At 37.0% G+C, this 20217-nt stretch overlaps 1 protein-coding gene across 1 annotated transcript in view; it reads left to right on the top strand.

The window, feature by feature from the left end:
• The window catches only part of ANO2 (anoctamin 2), a 193628-nt gene that overhangs the window by 55638 nt on the left and 117773 nt on the right, over positions 1 to 20217 (top strand). Inside the window, exons 10-11 of the mRNA XM_032995065.2 lie at positions 1132 to 1196; positions 17865 to 17999. Of these exons, the coding sequence (XP_032850956.2) occupies positions 1132 to 1196; positions 17865 to 17999 (200 nt within the window). The remainder of the gene's footprint in view (positions 1 to 1131; positions 1197 to 17864; positions 18000 to 20217) is intronic.

Here is a 20217-nt window from a genome sequence, read left to right as displayed (position 1 = left end):
TCACAAAATTCTGGAAAGTTTCATTTTTGAATCTCCTTTCTGGTTTATTAATAAATTCATACACAATTATAAAATGTACTGTTATCAAATTAACTTTTTTACCAAATTGTTAATTGCATGGTAATTTCTATCCAGCAACTGGCTTTTGTTTCAGAACAGTGTGATGTCTTTCACACCACAATTACCAGTTTTCCTTACAGTCTCTTGTAAAACAGTGCCCCAGGTTTCTTTTTTTCTTCTTAAGAGTTCAGCAAGGTTGGGTAGCATAGATCACAGCAATGAAAGAGGGAATGAAAAAGACTCTGCTGAGTCCCTTGCCTATTTCAGTTGAGTGTATTTTGCTTAATATACCACAAGTCCTGAAATATTTCCTTTTATCCCTGACTCTGTTCCCACTGGATTCTTCCCACTGTAAGAAGTAGGATCTGTACTCTCCTTTGAGCTGTCTGTAAACTGTGGGTGAATTTGCATTCCCAACAGTAAACATGTGAACCTGTGTGCCCGTGTGCAACATGGGGCAAGAAGGGACTTTTATATGGGCTCTACTGGGTATAGTAGCCTCAGGAGCTGAGCAGGACACCAGATGGGTTTCGACACATTTATTACTTCTTGGTATGCTTTTATATGCTAGTTTACCAGTTTTGAACCCTCACCTCAGTTTGCTGCACCTTGGACCTGGAAACACTGGTCAGTAGTTATCTATCATGTGATTCCAGACGTTAAACAAATTACATCAGAGAAGAATTTCACTCTGTAAGTAGGATTATTTCTATCGTCTTTCCAAAGATTTCTACAGGACTACAGCAACTTTTATTTTTCCTTTTGAGCCTTTCTATTTAACATCTCTGTCTAATAAATGTGGTGGGGAGGAGGTAGGTATGTGGAGAAAGATGTGTGTGCAGCATCCTTCCATTTCTGTCTTGGTTGGGAGTCTTCCATAACTGTCTGAAAAATGTACTTAGAAGTTTGTATTGAAGTATGGGAAATTTCTTTTTTGGTACATATATTTTTAACTTTTAGAAGATGTTTGTAAAAACAGGTGGGACCACTTGTTTCAAGTTCTTTTTTTTTGTTTTTTTTTTTTTTTTTTTTTTTTGTTTTTTTTTTTTTGTTTTTTTTTTTCTTATTTAGTTGCTGTATCAAGAATGGGCAAGATACGGAGTATTTTACAAGTTTCAGCCTATTGACCTCATAAGGTAATATGAACTTGTATCAAACACTAATAATATCAAACCTGGTTCTCAACTGACGCAGATTAATTAAATTCCTTCCAGCTATTACAGCAAATGAAATCTTGGATTGATCAGAGCATTAAAAATAATGCTTTTCTGTTTCTCTGATCCTAGTTTACTGTAACAAAAATACACTAACAGTAATGTACCTTTGTTTCTATATAGTGCTTATTCCTGGAAGAATGTAATAATTCAGATTTTTTTTTAAAAAAGTATTGATTCTTTCAAAAAATAGGAATTATTATTTACATTGATGAATTTTTATTGGAGAATATGGTCACAAAATCTGGTGAATAATCATAAGCTGGTGTTCACGTCATGAATCACTGTGAAAGTATTGGACAGTTTTGAAACTGATTTAAATATTTTATTCTTTATTTTAACAAGTTTTATTCATCTGAACACATCCATATGAGTTCCAAGTGTTTTTTGTATATTTTGAATTTTGATGTTACAAACAGAAGAAGCTGAGCTTAAAATAAGACAAAACAAAACAATCATACTTTCTAAGGAATTTCCACATCTCTATAAGAAAGCCAAACCAATACTGAGTAAAGATAAGGAAATGTCTGTAAGAACTTCTGACTTGAAATATTCTTACATGAAATACCTGTCTAGGAACAAATTGACTGTGATATTCACAAACAATTAAATAAAAACCCCCAAACCTTGTTTCTGGATAATTTGTATACATAAGAAAGATGACATTAGTTAGCATTTATCTTTCTTATAATCAAACTCCAATTAGTTTTTATTATATGATCTGCCCTTATGTGATTACCTGCAAAATCTGGTGTCAGTAATATGGATAATGAATAATCTTTGTAAAATATATCTGTTGTATTTTGAGTTAAAGTTGGAATACTGCTTATAGTTTTTCAAAGACTTAACCACTCACCTGTGACATGAGCAGAGCCGTTCTTTATTGGGAGCAAGATGTTTCAAACTGGCAAATGATAGTGAGACAATCAAATCTTACTAAGGTTCTGCAAAGCTTTGAAATTTAGTCTTTTTTGCCTTAATGTTTTTGTGCAGGATTTATGTGCTTTTTGAATACCAGGTATTCCAGACCTGGCTACTGTATGGAATAGGTAAATTCAGAACAATATTACAATGCCTGGTATATTGTTAGTAAATGTTACACATGTTAAGTTAAACTGTGACTGGCTAGAGGAATACTCAAGTTTTACCAGACCTGGCAACTCAGCTGAATCAAAAATAGAGGTACATCTGTTTACACTCCATCTTCATTTGTATTTTGCTATCTCCATTGTAATGTCTCACTGGTCTGATATGATTTCATAGAAATTCTGAGGTTTAAACTTCTGTGAGAAAGAAAAAAAATGACCGGACATGTGCAATTGATTTTTTGTTCTCAGAGATTATTTTTCTTTTATTTATCCTCTATACTTTGCTTCACTGCAAGTTTGACTGTTACCACTAAAATAAATGTGGTTTTTATTTTCTTGATAGTATATACACACCTGAAGAATTACTACCCTGTTTATTTCTGCATCTGAAATAGGTTTTTGCACTTCTACACCGTAGGAGGCATTTGAGCTCAGTGTCAATGTGGATGACTATTCCCTTGGCAAACATCAGCCACATTTCATGGATTTTGATAATTTATGGTGATCCTTCTTCCTTAGATGTATTAGATTATACTTGACTTCTTTTGTGATTATAGGAGCACTGTGTATCTTAACAGGTTTATATTCAGGCTTTGATGGACAGAAGCAGCAGCATTTATACTCAAAGCCTGTTCTGACTGATGTTTTCAAATGCATTAACTCTGTTGAAGTATGTTCCTTAAATAATATTCACATCCCCCAATTAATTAGATATTTTAGTCTAATTTTTAATACGATTTGCAATGTAAATCTTTTGAACTATTACTGTTTCACCTTTATTCAGCAAGAATGCAAATTCAAAGTCATTCTTTAACTGAAGTGCCTATGCTTAAGACTAAATATAGCACTGTAGAGTTATTATAAATCATTCCTGGAGCCTTAGTACCTAGCTTCTGGCCATACAGTTGTGGACAATTTCCAAGTGATTGTACACCAAAGGTAGGAACAACATATTTGCTATGCTCACTCTTGTCACAGACCAGGGATTCTCTGAGGTCTCTTCTAAGGTCTGACATCCTGAGGGAATATTAACTGCATAATCAGTCTTAGAATATTCTCAAGCACTTTATAACATAAAAATAAATAAAGGACCATTGCGATATTTGCTGACAGTTCCATTCATGCCTGTGTCTTGATCTGGAAAAATATTCTGCTCTGGCTTTATGTACCTCTTTGGATTATAGGGAAAAGCTTTTTTTTTTTTTTTTTTGTAAATTAATAAAAGCAGTTGTGAGTGAGGAGACTCACCAAATGAGAACATGGTGGGTGTTACATATTTCTATTCTAGAACAAGACAATTTCAGTTAAATACCTTAAGGAAATATATAGTGTGATCATGCAGATAGTACACTGTGAATTGAGGGATAATTTGTAAAAGTTCATAACACCACATCTCTCAGTGCACATCCAGATATTAAATAACATTGCTTAAAACAAAGCCTGGTTAATGCAGTGTTTTATTTTTAAAATCATATGCATGTCTAAATATAACCATATGAATTAAATTTTTACCTTTCATATACGTCTTTTTTCAACTCACATGAAGAAAATGCTAAACATTTTTTGAGGGGAAATTATGAATTATTTTCTAACAGATATCTTAGGGTGGAAGTACAGAAAACAGTATACTGCCTCTTTCAATCACCCTTAGACTTGGAAGGAGGCATGAGTGATTTCTTAACAAGTAGAGAATGAAAGCTACAGTTCTAGGATGTGCAGGGCTCTAGAGGTTTGTCTGTTATAATATACATTTTCGGCATCCTAATTTAAATATTGATTTTCCTAGAGGGGAGTTTCTCTAGTGTAGCTTTCTTATAGAAATACACTTATCAACAGTACTTCCAGTCCTTGTAATGTAATATAAGAAGTGCTATAAAAAAAAAATCTGTGGTCCAGTGATTTTTTTCTATTTTGATAATAATTTTTCTCAAGTGAAGATGAGTTCAAACCCATTTTTTAGCAATTTTTGCAGTTAATGCATTTGTTAGTTTCTAAGGGATAATACCACTGTCGATCCAGAGACAGGGAGGACACTCTTTACGAGTTTTATGAACTTGCATAAAGAAAAGAGGTTTTATGATTTTTTAAATAAATGTTACAGTATCTTAATCAAATTTTTAACAGTGTGATTCTAGAATTAATAGGTTGTCCTAAGACCTACCCTCTGCTCAAAGAAGGGCTGGCTTGAAAGCCAGATCAAATTGCTCATGAGTTTTGAAATCTCGGAGGATGGAGATCATGCAGATTCTCTGGACACACTTTCCATTACTGCACCACTCTCATGGGGAAGAAATTTTTCCTTCTGTTCAGACAAAATTTTACTTGGTATAACTTGCAGCCATTGTCTGTTCTTTTAACAGTGCACCTCTAATGAGTTATAGCAATTCAAGAAAATATATATCAAGTCTAAGAAGTACAATAGAATTTATAATAAATTATATTTCTGACTGAATGCAACCTTTATCACTTAGAACTAAATAAGAGTGAAGTGGGTATGCTAACATTACTGATATCAGAAAGAGGTGGTTATCCTTCTGAGACAAAAGCTTGCCTGACTCCGGGAAAACTAGAGAGTTATCTTCTTAATGGACATCTTGAAGCATCTGCAGATGGGAACCCATTAATGAAGTGAAATTCTGGATAGGGGACCAACATCATAGAGGATAGGTCCCCTTTTTATATCTTGTTATCACCCTAGGGAAGCCAAGCAGAGCTAGCTCATTTTTAATTGTGGTGGAGCTTATTTTAATATTACTACTTCTAAAAGGTCCCAGCTCATCAGCTGCTTCTAACCTGTCTTATTTTTCACGTTTTCTTTTCTATTTTCTTCACCTAACTTCTTAGTAACTAACAGGCAACATTACCTATACCATGATGACTTTCAAAGCTCCAATACCTATATATGCTTATCCTGCTGCAAAACCTAAAACTGGGGAGACAATAACTCTTTTCGCAAGAGTAGGTGGAAAAGGGTGTTAACCAAAATATTATTTGTAGTGTGTAGTATGTAAATCAAAACTTGGGAGTTTCTGTTGCTCAGAATGTCTGCATAATATATTTCCTCTTTCCTATTTCTAACTATGTTTTTCTTTGCTATGGAACATTGTTTCAACTTCATGTGTAAAGAATTCTGGACCTTCATTGCGGTGCGCCCGTGTTGAATCTGCCCTTGACTGAACAGTCACCAGCTCCCCCCTGTTCCTGCATTTGAATTCTATATTCCTAAAGCACAGCAGCCTGCAGCTTTCTCTTCCTGGCAGTTTTTAAAGCAATGACAGACCTATGATGTTCTGAACTTTGATTGTCTCGGCTCTGGATACTGTTGCCTTCACTTTCAGTGTCTTGGGGCCTGTGTAATGCAACATTCAATGTAAGCAATCAGTCTGCAAAAGTGTTATTGCTGGTTTACCTTTTTGTATTTTTCTTCTTTCATCAATCTTCACCACACACACACACACACACACAAGGTATATCTGCTTACTCTACTTAGGGTAAGGTAGTTTTAAAGGAGCAATAAAATAAGAAAAAGGGAGTTCTGATGAAATGGTGCTTTTGTTGTCTTTAGAGATAAGTGTTTCTTCTTTTGCAAAAGTGCAGTTAAGATAATTTCTGGTACAGCATTTCCCTAACTGTGGCCATCTATTCTGCCTAATGCATTAGCAAATCACTGCTTCTTTCAGCACTGTGTTTTGTAGCCACACCTTCATCTCTTGAGAGAGAACATTTGTCCTTGCATATTGTCTAGAACTCTAAGAACTTGAAAACAAAGGTCTGCAGTGCCCTCCCTAATTCCAGAGGTACCTCAAATGTTGTTCAATTATTGTTTATGCTAACTTAGGTGTTATTGATCATCAAAGTGAAGGTTCTCCTGTATGTTTTAATTCCTTTGTTTTGCTGTCACTCTCCTGTTATTATTGCGAATTAACCTAACCAAATGTCTGATCTTTAATTTCTTATGCAATGTAACCACTTTGGCAGAAAACAATCTTGTAATATGTGGTTATCTCACAAGGATTAAACAACTCTCTGTAATGCTTGCCTCAGAGCTAAGCCTAAGCAGTCTAGACTAATATTTTGGGAGACATATATATATATATATATATGCCACCACTCTGTGGTGGGCTGGCTGACCCAGTATGTCAGTCTCAAACTTCCCAGATTTGCAGCAAATACCTGTATCTTTTCTGAAAGACAGGTTTCAAAACAGGGAACAGTGAGGGCTGCCTCCCATACACAGACAGCAGACTGAGAGCAGTGAGGTCCCTTTGCACCCTCCTACTGCAAAGCTCACATGGCTATCACCAGCTTCCATAAGCCTGCAGAGAAAGAAGATAACTCCACCATGGTAGATGTGCAAGGTAATACCCAGTTCCTAATGCATGGAGAATAGTTATGTTACAAACGTTTCTCTCTGCTGAAGCAGCTACTATGTCAAGTGGTTATATACTATCTTCTGAGAAAGACATCACTTACAGCATGGGGTCTATACACCAATACATTGAGGAGCTTTTCTCTACCAGAGAGTTTGATTCCTTATTTAACAGAAATGCTTTTTCAGTGGAAAGCAAGTATGTTTCAGGATTACCCACTGCCTCTTTTCTTTTATAGCCCCTTTTCTTCATTGTGTGCCAGTGGGGTACTCATTTTTAGGGGGTTCCCTCTGAGAGAAGAGGAAGCTTGCTTTCTTTTTGGATATTAGTGACCAGTGTGTTTAGAGTATTGTGCTTTCCCCCTTAGCCTGGTGAATTTGTGTAGTATTCTTCTGAGGTGACACCGATTCATAGGATCCTGGAGAGGGGCCCCTTATGACAGGTGGGTAATGACAGTGAAAAAACAGTTCTTTCTGGTAAATAACTAAATGACTCAGTTCCCATACAGAAATATGGGAACAGTATGCAATTCTTCCATGACTGTCTCTAGCAGGCATCTCTTTAACTTTCCCAAAGATGCTGAATCTATATGCAAGGAATTCTTTATTAGGAAAAAAATAAAACAGCTTTAAGCCTGGGAAAGTGCAGTAGTTGAACAAACATAGCAATAAGTAGAAAAATGCCCATGAGCTCTACCAGTACCTTTGGCAGTAGTCCATCTAGCTGCTTTCCAAACGTTTGCTGAGAATGTGCCTGAGGCAGTAATCTGAACATATCTTCTCACTATAATCCTTTTGCACTTTGAGTCCAACATCTTCTTATAGTTCCAAGGAACTCTACAACAAAGATTCATGCCCAACATAGGGTACGTTCAACTTACTGATCATCATAATTAAAGCACTAGGTATAGTGGGAAGTGCCATGCCAGCGTCCATTCAACCTTGATGTTGTCCTTTGTGCCAGTTTTTACAGTGGAGAGCTTCTTGGAGGGAGCCAGAAGCAAGTGGGACCCTAGAGCAGAGTCCTAGATGTTGAGAAAGGAACGCTCTCTCCATCATTATAATTATTTTCCCTTTCCAGTGTCTATGTGATCTCATTACCCCTCATGACCCCAGTTTATTTATGAATTGACTTTTGCATCATGTCATACATGAATTACATGGACTACATATTAGATGCTTGATGCAGAACAGCATTTCTCATCTGCAATTTAGTGAGTTTCCCCTCCACCCCTGGAACTTCTTGTCACAGTGCTTACATGAGTGCTCCAGTTTGTGTTTATTGCAAAGCAAAGGATTTTGCTCATAGTGCATAAATCATTGAAGAATTTGTATTGAATTGTTCTGCTGGATACAGGCCTGTGGCTGAAGTGAGATGATTTACTTACAGCTCTGCAATTCATAGACTTTGCCAGTCCTGTAGGAAGTGGTTCTGTATCTGTTTTGGCAAGAGCTTGGTCTTATTTATTGGTGTTTGTGTGAGAGATGGAATTTTAAACTGGTAGGCTTGTATCGCACTGGTGAGGAAAGCCAGATCCCTGCTTTCTGATAAACATAATCATCAGGCTTCAGGTCACTATGATCATCATTACAATCCAGATTCCTCACGCCTTTGGTGGGATTTTCAAAAGCTAGATCCAGGAAAGGATGTGCACATCTATATCAGGATTTATGCTGAGCCAGGGCTCTGAAGACTGAAGTTGTTGCTGCGCAGCTTCCCCCTTGGATTGTGTAGTTTTGTAGTCATTGAGAGTTCAATTTTATCTGTGTGCAGAACTGTCTCAGGCTAAGTTCCATGATCACTGTATGATGCCTAAACTTCACAGCCAGAAACTTCAATTTCTTAAAGGACTTGAATGACAGGTCCTAATCCAACAGATATCTTTGTAGATGATATTGGTATATTCTGATAGGAAATTAAAGTTTGTTCTTTTAAACTGGAGAAGCAAAATCCAGAGGCCCCATTTGGAAACAAATGGGAAAGTCCTGCATGTTTATATACATGCATACAAATATTTGTGGGTAGCTAGACGTGTGTACGGCTGGGAACTGCAGGGTGTAGAAAACAGTTGCTGCTTTTGGGTGGTTACAGTTCTGCCTTTTCTTTCCTGTAAAGCTGCTCTTGACATCTTAATCTTTTAGAAAGTTCTGGCTATGGTATGCTAGGGTGAGAGGAGGTCCCTTTCTGACTCCTTGAGTATTGACCAGGGATTAAGACCAACCTTTGTCAGCTGGTTTAAAGGTATACCTATTGATAAAGGGCATCTTTAACATGCCTGAAAATGGTTTCCATCATTAGCTGCTCCATCATCTCCCCTGGGATTGAGGTGAAGTAGATTGGCCTGTAGTTCCCTAGGTCATCCTCCTTGCCCTTCTTGAATATGGGGGTGACATTTGTCTTCCTCCAGTCTTTGGGCACTTCTCCCAGTTGCATTAATTGATCAAAGATTATTGAAAGTGGCTTTGCAACGACATCTGCCAGTTCCCTCGGCACTTGTGGGTGCATCCCATCAGGGCCCATGGACTTATGTCCAGTTTGCTTAACTATTCCCTGACCTGATCCTCTTCCACCAAGTCTACAACTTCCTTGCTTCAACCTTCCCCACAATATCTGGGACCTGGAATTCCTGATGGCCTGAAAGATATTAAACCAGAAACATTTGCATGCATTTAACTTGCAGGATGCATTGGAATGTATCTTGTTTGCCTTTCTATTTGTCACAGTCTCAGGGATCTTGAGGACTAGCAGTTTAAATTTAGATTAAACCAGAAAGTTCTGTAATTCTCTTACTGTCTCAAAATAACAAAAGTCAAGCCTTGCTATTTCAAGGTGTGCAGGAATACTGTGACTAAAAAAGAATTTATTATACTTGTCTTTTATTGGAAATTATATATCTGTTTGTTAGCCACTAGATGGTGTGTATCTGACAGTAGTAACACTTCAGTACAAGTACTTACAAGTACTTACTAAATCAAATACATTAATTCAGACTCTGTAGTAAGGCTTAGCTCTATTAATTTGAAAGGCAAGAAATCTTTCATTAAATATTAGTTATTGTAAATCAAATCTATTTATGAAAAGTCAGTATTTCAGCTTTAAACTCAGTTAACCTATATGATGAAAATAATGCAAATTATCTTGTGAAAACTGAAAGTGATAAAATATCAGTGACCTCGCATTTGTTCAAGATAAAAACTTGGGCAAACATCTCATTTACAATTAAAGAAAAGCCAGAAAAGCAAGTCATAGTAGATGTTAAAAAAATAATAATAAGACGACTAGGTAACATCCCTGCAAGTCTAAAAGAAAGGCTGATTCACTGTATCAGATTAATTAGTTTACTCTTTATTTGTAGGAGCTTGTAGAGTTTATTATGAGAGAAAATGATATATATATAACCGAAAGAATTATTTGTTTCTCACACAGAATGTCACTTAGTGTTCTGAGGTGTTTATGAAGTGAAACTCTACTTCCTTCCTCATAGGTAACCTCTGTTGACTTACATTAGTATTGACTCAGCCTCAGGTAGCCAGGCTACCTGTTGTGGATTTTTAATTTGCCAGGTTTGGAGGGTTACTGACATTTTTGCATACTAAAGTATGCTAGAGAATAAAGTAAGCTAAAGAGAGATGTTGAGTGTACCTATGCTATCTTATGCAAGAGTTCTTAGAAGTGATGAGACAAGCACTGCATTACTACTCCTGTTGAAAATGTCTCTAGTAAGCTGTGCTGTGGCTACGGCAGTCTCAGGGACACATAGAACTTTTGTAGGCAAAGAACATGACTGGCAAATCCAGATGTCAACAGAATAATGTAATCAGGCACTTAATACTCTCAAACACTATATAAGGTTAAGGACTGCTATTGCACCTAAAGTTCTCTGTTTGAGGATATTATTATTTTTATGTTCCTGCAAATCACATTCTCTTTGTGTCTAGCTCTCTGTTAAAAGGTCTCTAACCATGGGGATATGGACACTTTACAAAGACCATGCACAAATCAATAAAATGTTCTGTAGAAGCACTGAAGCTTTGTATTCTCCCATAACGGAGAGGAGAATGCAGTTACAGTTCTTCTGACTAGCCAGCATCATGTTGCTTCATTATACAGTTGGTAGGTAGTCAGCCTTAATTTCTGTCTCAGTCAAATTACGTGTCTACTTATTATGTGTCTATTGTTCTTTGTATTACAGTCAGTAAGAAAAGGCTTTTTTTTGGTTTAGAATCCATCATCACAGACTATGCCATCTCAGTTTTGTTCTGACAATTTCTTGGAATTGAAGTTATAAGGTTTGTGAATCTATGAATCTCAGTGAGTAGCTTGTCCTGGTTTTATTCCTTTATGGGGTAAGGTTTGATATTTTGCTATTCTGTGTTTTTTATTCTAGATATTTTTCCTAGGTTTCTGAATACATTAGAAATTGAGAACTTGAATATTCCCTTCCTCCACACACATCACTGTCTCCCTAAACACTCCCCTGTTACTGTATTGAACAATACTTATTTCTTAAGACCCAGGATACCAGGGGAAAACATAGTTCTACACCTAGGTGAATTTCAAAATCTCTGTTTTCTAAGGAGTTGCAATATCTTGAGAGTGGTTTTTTATCCTAGAATGGACCACAAGTCCTGTGTTCACAGTGCCTTGGAAGAAAAGATATCTGTGACTGTTATAATCTGTAATTTAGGCAGGTTTGGTTCCAGACTTCAGGTACCAATGGAGAACAGAACAAGTATTTATTAACTAATGTTTTCAAACAAGAACTTTAACTTAAAAAGCTTGATTAAATGGCTCTTGTGGCATCTACCTTCAGGCAAAAAGGGTCAGATTCGTAGTTTCTCTTCTGGTTGTTGGTGAATTCTCTTAGTCAGAAGCACTGCAGATGACTCAGTGCATTACTTGATAGAGAAAATACACAGGGAATGAAGTCTTTTATAGAAATCAAAAGCCTGGCTGTTGCTCTGAACTCATTTCCAGGTCTTACTGATTTGGTGTCAAATATTCCAAAGTGAATGAGGGACATTTGCAGATGTGAACACAAACATCAACATTAGAGCTAGATTTCAGCATTTGGGTTTTGACTTAGGTTTCTTGCACAGGATTATCAACCGTTTTCACAAACACCCTTATAATCACTCTCTACCGGACAGTCTTGATCTTTATCTCCAATTTAGGGAAAAATCATGTGGTCTTACCTAGGACAGAGGCTCCTTTCTTTGTTTTCTGTATGCAGAACTAGTTAGCTTTTCTAATGGACTTTTTTTTTCTTTTTTTTTTCCCTGACTCAGACTCATCTTAGCTGAGATTCTGTAGTTGTTTTTTCTTCTCCTCTTAAAATTTTAATAAAAAAAGCTTTTCAGTCTCTTGGCAAATTATTCCAAGGGGGGTTCTCTTCTGCCAGGAGCCTTTCTTGGCTTCCATATTGCTCCATTTGGTGCACTCTCTATATATTTCGATTTAGCACTGATATGTTTCTTCTTAGGACTGTCTGGACAGAATATGCGCATATATGCTGTCAGGCACAAACATGGTAGAAATCTCTAGGATCTCTGGATGCACAGCAGCCTCAGTGATGCTGCTGAGCAGTAATTCCACCCAGGTGTTCCAGATGGTTGTAATAAATGCTTGAATCTTGCCCTGAGAAAATTTTCAAGTGGAGGAAAAATGACAAATCCAGAAAAGTTTGAATATAGGCAACTCTACTTGGAGTGAAATGGCGGTATATACAGAGATGTCATGTCCTGTTCCTGGTTCTGTTACAGTGGCTCAGATTTTCTCTGTACGTCAACAGTCTTTCTGAAAGAAGCCTACAGTTTTGAGATGGAAACTTCAATTTGCTGGGAACTATTATCTCAGAAACAGGGAAAAATCTAATTTGTTTGGAACTTAATATGAACTAGAAGTTAGTTCTATGTTTGTAAGGGTAGTCATTGTTTTACCTTTGGTTTAACGGTAGATTTTCTTCTGGTGACAAAGCCCCCTGAAGGAATTAGTTGTGCTCCTGACCCTCTGTAACAGGTTGCCATTCTCTCCACTGGTCTGTCACAGCTGTTCATAGGCCTACACTGTGAACTGGCTTGCTGTGAGTCAGGAAAGAAATACACACCTGGGCTAGAATCTGGGAATGGAAAGGAAGTTTTTAAACTAGCTTTGGTAGCAGAGGTGTTCTGATATGAAGCTATACTTTGAGAGGACTGCTTGTCCTTTCTCCTGATAGTAGAAACACCAGAATTTTGTCCACAATCTGTGGGAAAAGGTTTAATTTGAAGGCATAAGTAATACACGTGACTTCTCTGACCATTTGCACAGGGGAAAACCTACCCAATAAATAGCTGTAAATCCATTTATTTTTTGCATAGAAACCATTGCAGAAAAGTTATTCCTCCACCATAGGGGTGATGGAATGAATTGTGGCAAACATGAAATAACAGCTGGCCTAGAATAGGGTATGGAAATTAAAAAACTGAAGAGTTTTAAACAGATTTCCCAGTTAGGTGACTCAGTGTCCACAGAGTCTTTTCCTCGCTTTTTTAACTTTGTTCCTGAACAACTCCAGAGTTCTTTCCAGCATGTGTCATGCACCACATGCTTTATTCACATTCCAGGTATCCCACACTTGTTTTCACAGTGTCAAAAACAGGGTTTTTTTTTCTGCTTTCTTTCTTTCTCCCCGCCTCCCCACATCTCAGTCTATTTATAAATTACACAACTTGGCACGGAAGCACTGTGACCAACGTGCAAGCATAGAGTTTAATTATCAGTTATTCTTTTTGATGTTGGTTTGGCAACCAGACAGACAGAAGAGCATTGCAGATGTCTGGTTCAAGTGTTATATGAGTGAAGCAGAGGGAACTGAATAAACATTTTCACTGTGTCCTTCTCAATACTTCTAATTCTGCCATGAGAGAGAATACAATTTCTACAGGTGGTGGTGGTGGTTTTTCTTTTTTAATGATGTTTCTGATTATTCGCTTGAAGTGAAACTTTTGTTGTTTGAAGGAGTTATGGGTGATTTGGCCAAATCTTTCCTTAAAGACATGTTTTTTAGTCAAGAGAACTTAGTGCTTGTGGCAGATAGCCTTTTTACCAGCATTCAAAAAGTCTTCCAGAGTGAAAGGCACAAAATTTCAGCTTGTACAGTGACAATGCACAGAATAAATTTCTTGGCTGCTGCTTCTGGTAGGAGCACTACACATTCATTATCAAAGCCATTTGCCCCTTGTTTTGGTTTAGAATTGCCTGTCCTCATTGCATATGAGTATATAAAGGGCTATTTCTCTACATTAGAATACAACTAATATGGAAATAAAGCTCATGCAGTGCAGAGGACATAGGTTTTTTTGTGGCACTGCAGTGGTCCATCCATAAGCGTACTTTAGAAAGAATTAGTGCTTAGCTTTTTCTGGATATATGTGAACTGGATGTGAGTTAGCTACTGAGGTATGGTAAAACTCTCAACTCTCCTCTTTTTCTATGCCAGCATAAAGCATGAGAAATTCTTTGAGTATAATAAAGACTGATTTTATTGCAATATAAATGAAAGAAGATGCCAAGTTCTTGTAAATATACAAAAACTTGCAAAAATTCCTTTTCTTGATGTGCATCTTACTCTATCCTCGAAGAAAACATTTTTTTTTTTTCCTCTTCATTTACTACAGTCATTCTAATTTTTTTCCTTTTAGTATGAAAATATAGAGGGGCTAGTATGTCTACACTTGAGAAAACTTATCCTGCCTTCAAAGTGAAATAGCATTGCAATCTGTGAGCATGAAACTGTTGACTTGAGTAGGGGTGGAATGCTTTCAAACCTTGTAAGACTATGCCGGTGTGTCTTTCTTAAGAGATTTTAGTGGGGTGCTAGAAAGACACCCACCTCATGGTATTCTTCAGGTCTGAGCTGAAAATCACTGAATCCAGCTGTGGATGCAGTAGATGTTGTCACAGATGGCCACAGGTATTTGCAGAGGCTTGACTCCTACTCAGATCAATGGGAGAACAGTTCTTGGGACATGTTAAAAAAGGAAGAAACATGTCCATGTCCCGTGTTTTTCTAGCTTGATAAACTCAGATTTAAATTTGTCATCATGCTTCCAAGCACTGCCATTACTTCTCCTTAGATTGTCTCACTTTCTGGAACGTTGGTGGACTGAGCTTGGGCACAGCAATCTTAATTATTTTTCTTTTTCAAAACAGTTAAGCCACAGAACACTGTGCAGTTTTCTTCTTGGCAAATACTTTTTTCTGTACTGCCAGGACATTGTTGAGTTCTTCGCACTCTCTCTTGGCATGGATGCAAATAGCAGCCCTTTGCTTTATAGGTTACAGATTGCATTTATCACTGGAAGGCTTACATTTTCTAGAGGAAGCCTCATGAACCATAAGCTTCAACTTCATTGACCCTTGTCAGCTGCTCTTTGCTCTAATGCTTCTGGGATTTGAATACTTTCTGTGTTAATTTGTAGCCCTTTGTCAAAACAATAGACAGTTTAGAACAGCTCAGCTCGTGAACTCTTTTTTATGTCTGCTTTGACCTATTTGGAGCACTGCACTAGCTATGCATGTCGTCCAACTCTACAAATAAAGAAGTAGTAAGAAGACAAATAATCAGAATAATCCCCCTCTCCTCCTTCTTGTTCCATGTTGTTAGGATGTGTTCAGTGATGTTTGCCTTACTGTCAAAAGAAAGGTGTGTCACTTCCAAAATGTGAGGAAACCTGAGAGCGAACTGAGTCTCCCTCTGTCCTGTGCTGCTCCAATGCCATTGCTGACGTATGTTGACTCACACAGGAGGCTTGAAGAAAATTTTAAGCCAAATGATTATTTCTGTATTTTAATCAAGTATTTCCTGCCTCACTGTATATTAAAAAAAAAAAAAAAAAAAAAAAAATTAAAATCTCCCGAATGTGAAAATAAAGAAAAACTACCTCCTAAAAATTACCTCCAAAATTACCTGGCATGTGTGAGGTTACAGAGTAGTCCCACAGTATTCAGATTATATTTGCAACATAAATATTTATGTTTTTCATTTCATAAATTCATACTTTATCATATAATAAAATCATATTTTCTTATATTCTGTGCAAATGGGATAATCTGTTTTCCCAAGGTGCTTTAAAACTATGCTGTGCTGTGAGTGTAGAGTTACTAAGTTGATATATATTGTTTAAAGACTGGTTACTGCCAATAGTATTCCCATTCTGACTCGTGCAAGTTGTCTTTCTGAAACAAAAGAGAATTACACAGCTAATTAAGTTATTGTCATTTGAGTCAGTCTATCATGATTCCACTTGTGTTATTTGATACTTCACACAGTCTGTTGCTTATGATAGCCTTGCAAATGTCAGGTGTAGGGGCTGTACCCCTTTCCCAGAAGATTCCTGAAATTTCACTCACTTTTGGGCTGGTTCTCCAAGTTATGGCATCCCCTTATACTGAAGATAACTTTGTCTGTGTATCGCCTTAAAGTGCTTTTGTTCTGTTTTCCCTTTCATGACTGCATGTACCCTTCCTAAAGGATAAGTGAGGTCGGTTAATCTTAAGCAAATATAGGCACTCCTGTAAGGCAACACTGAAATAAGCATGACCGCACTGCCCGCTTTCCTATGTGAGAGCCAAGGAATGTGAAGTTAGCTGCAGCTGTGATGGTGTGAGAACAACAGAAGGAACTGTAGTAATAAAAAAAAACCCAAACACTGTTGCTACCCTTACTCTTTTCATCTGAGCTGGAAATGACTGTGGAGGCTTGTCTCGCTGTCCCATGGCTCTCTGCCTTAGTTGCACTCCTGCCCCTGTCTGTCCTGTGGCAAGAGCAGCCTGGCCCTGACACCTAGCTTCTGGATTAGAAAATTTCAGTTTTTCTTATGCTGCTGAAGGGACTTGAGTCAACTCTACAGACACGGAGGTTTGTCATTAAATTCTGTCAGCATAGAATTATGTCTGTTAAAAGAAACGCTAGGCCTCCAAATATCTCATTTAACTATTTGCATTAGGAATAATTTAAACTGGGGGTGCTAAGCTACTGTAAAACTTTCCTAGTGTGTGTGAATTCAGAGTCGATCTCAAAGTGGGATTATGCTCAGCCTTTATGAGGAGCAAGTCTTATATTTCTTTTATTAGACATGTTATCTCAAAATTTTTTTTGTTCTTTCTGCCACCACAGTGTGAATGTATGTCTCACTAATTCAAATGCCATGCCATGCCCTGGGTGATCTCTGTATAGCTGCTTTCTGTCCAACATTCCTCCATCATATTCTCTGGCTCATGGAATATTTCTAACTCTGTTGTTTTTTATCTAAATTTAGTCTCATTTTAGTGATGTTGAGTTCTTGAGCCCTCTGAAGCTCTTGGTGTTTTGCAATATTTGTAATCACTCCTAACTGTACTTTGGAATGATGATCAGTGAGTTTCAGCTTTGTTTAATTTACTTCTTGCAATGTGATTCATGAAGATGTTGGGCTGAGTACTAGCACATATTTATCAATAATTGCAGTGAACTGTTCCTCAGAGCAGGAACTGTTTTTTCAAACCAGCTGTTTAGAGACTGCTAATTTGTTAAAAATACTTATTCTTTCTGGAAAGCCAGTGCCAAATGTGCAAGTAAACCTTCCTTCTTTAGCAGCAATTCAAGATTACTGGTCTTTTAAAATATCAGAGGGTGTTGTCAGTATGTTCCCATAGATCTCGTTTCCATAACTCTCACCAGTTGAATCCAGGAGCACTATAGAGGCAAAGAATAATAGCATATCTAGATACTCTTCTGAGAAGCCAAATCCTTTCCAACGTTTTATGCTACTCTTGGTTGAAATTATTCTACTCTTGATGGAAGTGAGGGATATTTCACTAACTTAATTTAAGAGATGCAAAACCGCAATCTTCCCTGAGCAGATATTATGTATTATGATGATACAGGACTGTCTTTAATTTACCAGAATGGAGAACCCCAAACTGCCCAAATCACCCCCTTCATTTGGTGATACTGACTTCAAGATACTCAGGGTTTTCATCCATGTCTGACAATAAGTATTTTAATTTCAGCAATTGTTAAGAAGCTGTAAAACACATTAGAAAATTATACCCTTGACACATGTTTTTTGTTTTTTTTTTTTTTTTTTTCCCCCTCCCTTCTTTTTCAGAAAGTATTTTGGAGAAAAGATAGGACTTTATTTTGCATGGCTGGGTTTATATACAGAATTCCTCATTCCATCTTCAGTAGTCGGGATTATTGTATTTCTTTATGGATGTATAACCATTGAGAGTGACATTCCTAGGTAAGTTTCCTTGTGATCAATAATTTGTTACATGAAAATAATAAGACTATGCTTTTTGTTTGTAATCCTTAGTGAGAATAATTGCTTTTAACATATCTGAAGAGCAGTGGTGTATCATTGACAATCCTGTCAGCATTAAAAATACGTGTGCATTGAGCAGATAAGACATTTGAATGACACGGATTTATCTGGCTATTCGGTATTGAAGATCCTGAAACAGAAATGTTCAGTGAGTCTACTGCATTATTGTAAATTCTTTTTTATGACATCCATCTGCTTTTTATGAATGCACATATCTCCATGTTCACCCAGAAAGAGATCGTGCACTCACTGAAGTTAATGCAAATGCACTGTCCGTTACTCTTGGACTAATTTGTTGTTCTTAGTAAAATCAGGCTATTTGCACAGGTGAGATAAACAATAGCTAGCAGATTTAGCACATTTGGTATCCACAGTATACTCTTTCTTGACAGGTACAAAAAAATTTTGAGTTTTGTGTCTTGTGTCCTGAGGGTGTTATGCTAAAAAGATGCCTGCCAAATTGACACAGTGATGTTAATGTCTGCTTCTCGGTGAAAAATAGAGGACACTTCCTCTGTGTTACCTGTGTCTGACTGGTGGTGGAGACAGGATTCTGGATTATAAGTACTGCTGGTCCCATTTGTTGTGGCAGTTCCTGCATTCTCTCAAATGATTTGGCAACTTTTAAAGTGGATCACTGCAGTAGGGCATTATTATTGATAGGTGAATGATGAATAACAGCACATTTGAGTCAGGGCTTGTTTTCTTAGCTTGTTCTAAATGATTCTTGATGGGCTGTGCTTGTCTGTGGGAAAGCTTGTGCTAACATTTAAACTTAAGTGAGATTTATGGCTAAGATGTATCTGCAGCACCCTCTACTGCCTTTTGAAATAGATGAGAGCATTACTTTAACAATATGATAGCTAGAAACAGCTGTATGCCTTTCAAGTTATATAATATTGAACATATTGATACTGCAGTTTAAATAGTTCCTTTTTTATTTGAAATCATAGAAAAAAACTGCTATGTAATGGTGGTCAATATAGGAACAATCATAATCACAATATGTCAGCTATCAGTGAAGCAATGTTGCAAATCTCCTTAGCGCAGTCGTGGAAAGAACAGTTGAGCTTTGCACTACTCAGTTCACCTGAGTAAGACTGTGCAGATATGAAAGTCTTTCACATACAAAACCTCATGAAAAAACTGAAAGCATACTCAGCAGTATCAAGTAGGGTCTGGCTTGTTAAAGAGGTAGTGCTAATGATGTTTTAAAGATTTTTAGAAACCGAGTAGGTACATAGCAAGTAAGACTAAGAACTAAAATAAAAACTTTAAAGTAAAGATTTTAAAATCTGTAAGGAAGTCTCTTATCTTACATTTTCCAGTGGACAGCTGAAAAAATGCTGTAAACCAAGGGATAGGAAAAACAACAACTGATTATATGAGGCAGAAGTGGAAGCTTTCTAGTTTTTATAAGATTTTTTTTTTTTTTTACTTTTGAAAATTAGATTAGCACTCACTAGAAAAACAAGGAGCTATGCAGACCAAGAATGCCACATCCATATTCAGCATGAAAACCTGAGAACCTTGAAACGTGAAGGTATCTGATCTCCTGAAACCACTGTGCACAAAATATCTGAACACACAACATACCAGAATGGATACCTAAAATAACTACTCACACTTGAAGAACTTAGCCAAAACCTTATAGCAGGTGGTGGTACAGATGAGAATTGTGTTAAAGACCTAGACTGGGAAAACAACCATTGTTTTTATAAATACCTCACAAATAAAATGCAGGGTAGAGGCGAATCTCAAAGTAGATGTTGTGAAATATAACATCCTTGCTAAGAATGAGACTCTTGGCTGGTGTAAGTCTTATAAATTCAGTACACGTATGTCAGTTAATACCAAAACCTAATGTATCTTGCAAATGGTGCTGCAGATTTATCCTGTCTGTGACACAGACCAACCAACATGCCTGTGTGCTGGTTCTGGCTTTTATGCAGACTTACATGTCCAGTTCTGATCCATGAAGTAGCATGGTATTTGACATGGATTTTTTTGCCACCATGTTAAAAATGTGTGTTTTGTCAAGGGCACAGAATTTCCTTTACAGCTACTTCAGAAGTCTTTTTCATGAATTTAAGTCTAATCTGTATCATATCATGTAACTGACTGTAGAGGTGACAAA

The sequence above is a fragment of the Tyto alba genome, unplaced genomic scaffold (assembly GCF_018691265.1).
Source record: "Tyto alba isolate M040663 unplaced genomic scaffold, T.alba_DEE_v4.0 Super-Scaffold_21, whole genome shotgun sequence".
Taxonomy (NCBI): Eukaryota; Metazoa; Chordata; class Aves; order Strigiformes; family Tytonidae; genus Tyto; species Tyto alba.
This window is presented reverse-complemented; position numbering and strand designations above follow the sequence as displayed.